At 33.1% G+C, this 10,176-nt stretch overlaps 1 protein-coding gene across 3 annotated transcripts in view; it reads left to right on the forward strand.

Annotated features, from left to right (window-relative positions):
- The first annotated feature begins 6,638 nt into the window (after positions 1-6,638).
- The window catches only part of RHAG (Rh associated glycoprotein), a 25,800-nt gene continuing 22,262 nt past the window's right edge, over positions 6,639-10,176 (forward strand). For 2 of the 3 annotated variants that reach the window (XM_025042768.1, XM_025042767.1), the window contains exon 1: positions 6,639-6,845. In XM_025042768.1, coding sequence (XP_024898536.1) covers positions 6,695-6,845 — 151 coding nt within the window. In that variant the 5' untranslated portion in view covers positions 6,639-6,694. The remainder of the gene's footprint in view (positions 6,846-10,176) is intronic. The other variant, XM_006926458.1, reaches the window with a different exon arrangement.

A 10,176-nucleotide genomic window follows, 5' to 3' on the forward strand; every position in this document is an offset into this window, starting at 1 on the left:
AGGGCAAGAAAGAAGGGCAAGAAAGAAGGGCAAGAAAGAAGGGAAAGAAAGAAGGGAAAGAAAGAAAGGCCTGTCATATTTTCTGAGAGATCCTCAGTTTCAACCTTATCTTTGAAAAGCAGCTTGCTCAAGACCGTGCCTGGCTTATGTGACTTCCTTTTCTTTAATTTGTATAGTCCCCTGCGTGCAATGGCCACAGCAATAATCTGGCGGGATCTCTCTGAACCAGTTGCAATTTTCTGTCCCCTGCCCCCCTCCTCTACCTTCTCCCCTTATCTTGCGTTCTTTATTTTAATTGTGTACAGTAGGATAGCAGCTACTGCAGTTATTTTTATTATTAGTGGAGAAAAAAACATGTTTGGTGCATATCTTTTTTTGATAAGTCTGTGCAGAGTGAATATTTCTAAACATTAAAACTCTTCTCCACCTTAACCAAGTAACAAAGGTTAACATTACCAGTAATAAAACATATAGATATCATGTATTCTCTGATATGATAGGATGAAAAGGGCATTTCTCCTCTGTAGTATTTAACCCAAAAATTCATAACCCCAGTCTAATCATGAGAAAACATCAGACAAACTCTTCGACTGCACTCTTTTTGACTAGTACTCTTCTTGACTAGTGCGCTTCAAAAACATCAAGGTCGAGAAAGACAAGGAGAGACTGAGAAACTGCCACAGATTGCAGGAGACTAAGAAGATGTGATGACTGACATAGTACAGGAAGTACAGGATAGTGGATTGAACCTGGGAGGGGAAAAAAAAAAAAAGGACAGTAGTGAAAAACTCTGGTGTTTAGTTAATAGTATTGTATCAACATTAATTTCCTAGTTTCAATCATTGTACTATGATTATTTTAGATATTAACATCAGAAGAAACTGAATGAAGGGTAATAAAGACTCTATTATCTTTGCAACTTTTCTGTAAGCCTAAAATTATTCAAAATAAAAAAAAAACTTTTAAATTTCTATTGATTTCTAATGTTGATAAGATCTAACCATTTCTACAACTTTATTATTTAAACAGTATGCCTTCATTTTTACAATTTATTGTACTTACGCAGAAACTCAATTTTTCCAAAAAACTGTCCCATATATTTGTCACCTGGTTAGCTCTTCAATAACCTAGACTTCGTATCTCTTTACGATTTGTAAAATACCATCTTATGTACTCTCTCATCTAGTCTTTACAACTAACTACTGCTTAAAACGGACAAGAGTCCTCACTGCCATGTTAAAGATGAGAAAAATGATGTATGTGGGAGTATATAGTATATATTGCATTATTTTAATATAATTGTATATTTATTTAAATGTTGTCTTTGCTCCAGAAAGAGTAGAGATCTTACCCTTACATGCAGTTTAATGACCAAATCTTATTAACCAATGATCATGTACAAAGATTCTTCAAATCTGAATGTTATCACATGTAAGTATTGAGCCATAACCGTTTTTTTATAAAAATATCCCCCCTTTTAAGTGGGTCACTCCTTGCTATTTATACTTTCAAATGTTTCAGAATGAAAGGTCTTGACTGTAACCAAGGTAGGAGCCTTAAAAGCACAAAGACTGTTGCTGAGGTAAGCTTTTAATTAGGTAAGTTTCTAGTGTCTCCTCCTCCCCTTTTGTCATCTCGATTTAGTATTGTTAGACTGAAGAAATGGATCTTATATACAGCATGCAGTGTTGCTTTCCTGATTTGAAATTGATTTGAAAATTGACTGAACTACCTAACCGAAGACATATTATGTGGTTAAAACAAAAATTTTACTTTAAGAATTAGAACTCCTGATGACAGCTCTAACATAATTATCTGCTATTAACTTTTACCTCCTCTACTAGATTCAAGCTTCCTAAGAGAAGGCAGCTCTTTTATTCACCTTTTAATTCCTGATCTGGCCCAGGATGAGAGATAACTTTTTTAAATTAAAAAAATTTTAAACAGCTTTATTGAGATATAATTTGCAAAACATATCATTCACTCATTTAAAGTGTACAATTTAATAGTTGTTAGTATATTCGCCAACATGTGCAACCATTACTACAGTCAGTTTTAGAACGTTTTTATCACCTCAAAAATAATTCCATATTCTTAGTAATCAGCCCCCTAACCCCACATCCCTTCTCAGCCCTAAGTAACCTCTAATCTACTTTCTGTCTGTACCAAATTCTCTATTCTGGACTTTCACATGAGTTTAATCATATAGTACAAATTCTTTTGTGACATGTATATGTGGTCATCCCCAATAAAATGCAGATGCATTTTCCATATATTTCGATTTGAAAAGTGTATTGGACATTTTTTTTTTAGTCTTCAAAGTTTAAAATTCATAGCAATTTTAGGATGCTACAGCCACTACAACCCAGGGACAAAGTTTGGGGACTTCTATTAAATAACTATATGCATACACGAAATGTTTTCTATTATCTAGATGTATTCTCATTGGTAAAAAAATACTTCAGGTAAGAAAGTTGACAACTATCTTACTTTGGTAGCACTTCCAAAATTGAAGTAAAATAAAATACAATAAACAGAATACAACTAAAAATTTTTTTTAATTTTTTTTCTTTGATGTTTTAGAAGTTTCTTCGGTATTTTCAGTACCTTGAGATCAGTGTGCATATTAATTATCTTATAGAAAAACGAAATAGTATAGCTAAACGAAGTTAAATTTAGGAAACTGGATAGACTTGTGTTTCCTCCGGCTTTGCTTCCTATCCACTGTGCAACTTTGAGCAAGTTGCTTAAATTCTCTTAGCCTCAGTTTTATCATCGGTCAGTAGCATTCCCTTCGAACACGGCACTATTTGTTTTCTCTTTGCTAAAGATCACTTCATAGGCCCTCTAGTTCTTCTTATGCAAGGCTGATCATATGGGGGATATGAGTGCTGAATCAACTTGTCTAAGGAGTACAAGGTCTCTTAGGAAGATTTTAACTAATATTCTTCCACTTCTTTCTGGGATTAAGAGTTAAAGAGATCTATTAGTATAAACTAAGGTGTCTGTGAGAATTTCCAAAGATAAGAAATGATAAGGAGATCCCTGAGGTAAAATTACATTGAAGAAAAGGGGAATTAAGGCCACAGTTTAAACAAAATTTTAACCAAGGTTTCCATGAGTAGAATTCAGATGGCCTATTTATTTGAATAGAGAAAAAACTGCATTTAACTGAAATTTAGTATTTCCATTGTGACTATAGTAAACAACGATCCTTAGTACTTTTATAACTTTGTCACCAATAGAAATGACAAATTATTTCTTTTCAATTATATTTGTTCCAGATATCTTAAAATAATGAATAATAATTGGTTATGCTCATTACTCCTACTTTGAAATCGCACTAGTTATTATATAGATTTTGTTATTTTATGCATTAGGAAGAAGAACCTATATCAGACTTTTGGATTTTCTTATATTTTTATCAGTGAATTTCATTATAACTGGTTTCCTTGGTAATTCTATGTATTTTATTTTGTACATTTAGAAAGTATTTCGATAAGGGAATCAGAGGCTTCAACAAATGGCCAAAAGTGTTCATAGCACAAAAAATGTTAAGAACCCTTGGTTTAAGACAAGGTCCTGAGCTTCAGACAGCTGCTTTGGATATGCTGGTGCTCACCCCTCTTGTCCTGTAACCCGGCTACGGGAAATAATACTGAACACAGCCATGCACACTGAAGAGGAAATCCTCGGGGAGAGCACAGTGTCATTCAGCAATCACCCTGAGAAGGTGAAAAGAGCCTTTGTGGGAACAAGAAGAACCTTTTCTTCTCCAGATACCATATGTCAGCAAAAATTCTTCCAGTCTTCTTTCTACTTGAAAAAAGAGGTTAAACTGGCCATCCTATTAGATGAAAAAAGCCCACAGTCTCTTTGGAAATTAGACATTAGAGAAGCAATGACAGTGAGTCAAGGGACTTAGTACCAGTATGGCAGGTGTGTGCTTGAGTAACTATTTACATATTTAAAAGCGATGGAGTAAGTTACATTTGTAAAATAGGAAAATATACCCAATTGTTGTGAGATTAAGCATGGTAGATAAACAGGCACCTAACTCAGGGTCCAAAACATAGTAAATGCTGCAAATCTTTTAGCACTTACATCCTCCAATATCCTTCAAAGGTAGAGAGAGAGAGAATTTAAAAGCAGTAATGGTCTTATATAAATCAATCATTGCTAACTCCAATGAAAGTTTCTAATAATAACTGTTATCCAATTTTACATATTTTTATAAATTAAGATAACAACAAGTTAAGGATCAACCTGGGATGAGAATATGGTTTACCCATCCATAACATTTTAAAATTTACCTCACCTACTGAAAGTCTATGAGGTATCTAATTATTAACTGTCTCTAATTATTTTCACTTTTGAACTCCCCTACTCTCCAGCCTGTTCTTTTTGTAGTAAGGAAATGTCAAGAGAGAGGTTTATTTTAAAGACTCTTAGAACCTTCAAGGTCATATACTATGTGCCATGTGCTATTTGCAGGATGTACCAGATCCTTGTTTCTTCCCAGCTTCGTAATTTAAGCTTGATCCTCAGTTTTACTCAATCCAAAGAGATACATATCGATAATTTAAATGCAATTTGTTACAATACAGTAAGGCTGCTCTTATCTCCCTCATACCATTTGGACTTCTTTCTGAGCTTCTTTCCCTCTTCAAGACTGCCTTAATTTAATTCATTCAAATGATGTTTATCAAATGTCCACTGTGTGCTTGGCATGGTATTGACTCTAGATAATAAATAATATACAAAAGAAGCACAGCTTTTTCCCTCGGGGAGCAATAGGCCATTGAGGAAAACAAGTATTTTTTAAAATATCATATAAATAACAAACACCACATAAACATAGTACATACAACCAACTATGAGAAGTGATAAGATCATGATTTAATGGGAAATAAGAGTGAGAAGCTGGGTTAAAATGGATTAAAATGGTCAAGGAAGGCTTTGCTGAGAAAGTAACATTTTATCTGAGAAGTGAAGGATGATTCTTGTAGGGCATGGGGAGAGAATGTGTGGAAAGGGTGTTCCATTTAGAGAGAACAGTTTGATTGAAGAACTAAAAGAGAGATATAAACATTTTCCCAGATTGTACATGATTCAGCTAATTTCAGTACGAAGGTCAATTGTTCAGAAGGGCAACAAATCTGAACTCCTCAATGTCTACTACTCCAATATGTCTAATCTATTTTATCATTTTATTAAATTAAACCACATTTATTTATGATATTGTTTAGATAGTCTCGCAATGTTACTTGGTGTTTTACAACCTTAATGTATAGTTTATCAACATAAAGATTTTATGTTTATTTGTTGGAGTTCTCGTGAGCAGTCTCTGGGCCACTGCAATACCAGAAATCAAAGTGTGGAACATACACATGTATTCCAACAGTGAAGCACGTGAACCCATTCCTGTTGGGCCATCCTGTAAGGAATAATGGAAATAGCTATTTTCAAAATATTCGAATTGTAGATTTATAAAATGTCAGAGAGCAATTTAATCATAATGTGTCATGTTCTAGTGTGGAAAAATATACCAGAATGAAAAGACAAGATAAAACAAAACAAAATACTTGCTGCTTTCTTTTATTAACATTTGCTTTGATGTGGAATTTGGCCCAGCAGTCATTTGCACTTTCTCCCTCCTTTATATTCTAAATAGAATCTTGAAAGTGGAGTTTGAGTGATAACAATGTTATTTAACTGCTAGCTATAATTTCTCAAACACAGGTCTATTCTTCTCTGAGAACAACTCCAGAATTAAGGCAAAAGTTGTCATAGTAGTTTTGAATTGCTTAGCATCTTATTTAATGGTGACTATTTGTCAAGTGTATAAGCTATACCCCTATTTAAATCCACTCTTGTTTTTGAAACTAAAAAAATATATTGTCTACTCATATATTTACATTTGTGTAAAACAAAGTGAGAATTCAAGAAAAACATTACCCTTCTTGTAGTTCTTTAAATTCTTCCATTGCCCATGAGCTAATATTCAACATCTAGCATCCTTAATATCGAATTCAAGGCTCTTTACAACCCAGCCCAGCCACAATTATAGCTTTCCCTCTTCATCTAAATTTACTTAACTAATCATTATTTTTCAAACGTGCCATGTTCTACAGAGCCTTATGCTGATCTATCTGTTTTACTGGTAAAGCCTATTTTTTACGTTTCATCAATATCATTTCATGTGCTAGTGTTCTCAGCCCAAGACAAAATTGCTGCCTTGTTTATGTTCCCTAATACTTCTGTAATCACTATTATATTACTTATCTGTTTTACACAATCATTACTTCTATTTTTTGTCTTCCCAACTAGATTCTTAACTTCCTCAAGAAAGTTATAGACACATTTTACATTTTCTTGTGTTATACAAGAAGCACTCAAGAAGTGTGTTAAATTAAGTTTAATAGAATTCTATACACTTTGTGCCATAGATAACTTCCACCACCATCAAGCCTGCACATTCTTCAAACCAGCATTTTAGAACAACTTGATTAGAGAGCATAACTCTCCCCAATGGGTGGAACATTTTAACCAGTCTTGCGCATTTTTTTTTTGCAATCTCATTGGAGTGTCTTTAACACACAGCCTAAATCCACACACAGAGCAGTACCTCTGTTTTTATCAATCTCCCACAGCCTGTGAAGCCCTCAGTGTGCCTCTGTCCTTTGCCACAAACATGAGGTTCAAATTCCCTCTCATGGCCATTAGCCTGGAGGTTGCCATGATTGTTTTATTTGGATTATTTGTTCAATATGAAACGGATTACAGCGTTCTTCGGCAGACCAACAGCTCCAAGTCAATAGATGAATTCTTTGTATTATACCCTCGTGAGTAGGCAATCTACCTTTTATTATATATTTTTAGATTCTCCAGGTTCTCAGAATGTGAAATCTTTGAATTCTCTAACCATCTGAGCTCCACATTGGAGCTTCTTACAGAATCATATGATAGTTATGAGTGCTAAGGATATTACAAGTTTACACTGTGGCATCTGGTCTCTGTAATTGATGTGTTAGAATAGAATCTGTATCTATTAAAATATCAAAACAACAAGCCAAAAATTAAAATAATTGACGAATTTCTTGTGTTGCCTACATGCTAAATGACCTTATTTTCCCTTGAACTTATCAGTAGTTCTGCAAGGTATAAAAATATCACTTCCCACAGCAAAACAAAAAAGCTAACTTTGGAAGAGAGAGAGTAGAAACAAAATAAAATATTTAGAAGAAGAGCCAGAATTTCATGTGGGGGCCCTAAAGTATAAGAAGGAGTATATTGGGTCACATAGGATGTAAACATAGTCTTAATCAAAAAGGATGTACTCGAGGTTTTATAAAATTCTGAAAAGAAGGCAGTTTTTTCCTTTGAAATGAGAAGAAAAGTATGAACACCTAACATTTTAAAAGCAGAATCCTCCCCTGGGAATGGGGACAGAGGAAAGAAGGTATTTAGTTTAAAGTTTGGAAGAGCAAGCTATGACATAGCTAATATGACAATAATTACTACCATATACTGATTGCTTACGATGAGCCAGGCATGTTCATCACTTCATTAACCATGGATGTAGTGTTAACATATCCCTACTATATAGATTGTTTATTTTTTTAGAGGAAGCTCAAAGAATTTTAAATAACCAAAAATTATTTAAAGTATTATAAAACTATTATAGTTTTATAACAAATGTGTAATCTTTTTAAAAACAATTTTTGTTTTCTCATTTCTATACTTTTTAGAGGGAGTTTATATAAAGGGAGGCATTCTCATGTAGAAGTTATGACCTAGAGCTGCTAAGTGACTCAGCCAAAATGCATAATTGCAAGTTAAGAACAGAGTTAGAACCATAAGTCAGAGAGTCAGACTCCAAGTCTAGTTCTCTTTACACTCTGTAGATGTCTAAGAGGTTCTTGGTTAAATAATTTTACGATTTTCAAGCTGGAGAACACCAAAACAGAACAGAATTCTGTTCAACTCTGTATACTTTTGTATGTTTCATTTATTCATGTAATAATTATTTTTATTTAGTACCAAGCATGTGCTACAGCAAACTTATTCAAAGATAAAACAAATATGATTTCTTTATTCTAAGACTCTGCTGTCTGTTACACATGTAAACAAAGGGCTACAAAACAGCATAGAAAACAAAATGCCAAAATATGATCTAAAGTTAGCATTATTAAAATGATGTCATCTTAAAAGCTTAAGAGCTTCATAATTTGCATAATTCAAGCTACATTCTCTAAGTTATAGTGTCAAATTTCCTAGGCAAAACTTCAATTCCTAATTTGAGGGAAAAACAAGTCAGAGAGAAGAATTACTAAACAAGGTCATTTTATCAATTGCTTAGCAATCATATCACCCTTATACTCGCTTACAAGAAACATGAAAATTCATTCATTTCATGATACATTAAGAAAATGTTTATTAAGCTCCCAACTCTTACAAAGCAGTCTTTAAGTCTCTAGGCTCTAGGGCTCTAGGTAGTGAATAAACAAAACAGACAAAACAAGCAAATTCCATGCCCTTATAAAATTTACATTCCAGTGGAAAGAGACAGACTATAAACACACAAACCAAAAAAATGTATATGTGTATATGTAAAATTTTATATATTTTCTATTTATAAAAACAATTATATATTATATATATGTATACATATATATACATACACACATATATATTTAGTTTGCAGTATTATTACAAATCTCTTTTAATAAGATGTTCATGTCTTTCTAAAATTAGGTGCATGAATGCTAATATATATTGATTAAGGAAGTCATCAAGAGGTAGAGGATTAACCTTTACTTCTGGTTTAATTTTAATTGATTTTTTCCCTTTGATCTATCTAAAAAAAAAAAACTTTAACATGTTTTTCTTAAGAAATAGTAAGTTATAATTTTAAGATGTTATTTGGTTAAGCCACACTAGATCTAAAAGGAAAAGATAGGATCAGATTTTTCTGAATGTATATTAATGGTATTTCTAGTAATGATTAAATTTGCATTTCGTGGTATGAAAAACTGCTTTTGTTCTTTGTGGAGTGCTCAGTGTCATTCTCTTTTTGTCAAAAAGTAAATTAAATAGCTCAAAGAGGCTTTGTGCAGAAATGTTTGCTTCTTTATTATGTTCCAGAAGGTTGGGAATACAGATATCGCCTTTCTTTGCAGAAGGCAGTATACATACACGTACACATTTAGATGGTAATATAATTCCACAGAAATAACTGAAGCAATATTAAGGATGAGGGAAGTTGTCTTTTCAGTTTTTTGCAACCAAGCTAATGTGAAAGAATTAATTTTTTATAGCCCAAGGTATCCATTGCATGCAATTAATTAACTTTTATTCTATTCATCTAGAATTATATCAGTCCTGTACATCTTTGAGAAGTTTATGAAATAGTCATTTAAATTGTTTTCTTGTTCTGTGGAAAATGAGAAATCTGGTTGAGGAAGGTGGTTAATGTATCATCTAGATAGTTCTTTCTGATATGAAGTGACATTAAATAGAACTGAAAGAAGCAAGAGGACAAACCATATGCATACTAGGGCAAGAAGATTTTGTGTGGAAGAAATAGCAAAATGCAAAGGTCCTGGTATGTTTAATATACACACATTGTTTTCATGCTGAGTAAATTGAGAAGCCGTTGGATGACTATGAGAAAAAGAATATGATGTGACTTAGGTCTTAAAGCATTCTTCTGGCTGTTAAGTAGAGAATAAATTGTAGGGAGCTGCAGGAATGAAGTGGAAGACATATTAAGAAGACAATCTAGTCATCCAGCAGAGAAATGATAGCAGGCTGAACCAAGACAGCAGTGGAGAAAGAACCAAGAAATGGTTAAATTCAGGCTATAACTGAAAGTGTAGCTAACAGGATTTTCTGATACATCATCTGTGTCAAATATATATTTATATATTTTTTCTTTATATATATATGTAGAAAAGACAGAAGAATCAAAGACGATATCAAATGCAGGATTCTTGTGCACTTTTTTAAGAAAACATCAAGTCACACTTGCCAATAGTAGTGATGATTAACGATCAATGTGTATTATACATAAATTCAACAAAATTCCTTACTTATAAATAGACAACACACACACATACTCACACACACCACTATAACCTCTTCCCCAGATTTAAGGGGGCCAGGACATGGGCA

The sequence above is a fragment of the Pteropus alecto genome, unplaced genomic scaffold, assembly GCF_000325575.1.
Source record: "Pteropus alecto unplaced genomic scaffold, ASM32557v1 scaffold7, whole genome shotgun sequence".
NCBI classification, from domain to species: domain Eukaryota; kingdom Metazoa; phylum Chordata; class Mammalia; order Chiroptera; family Pteropodidae; genus Pteropus; species Pteropus alecto.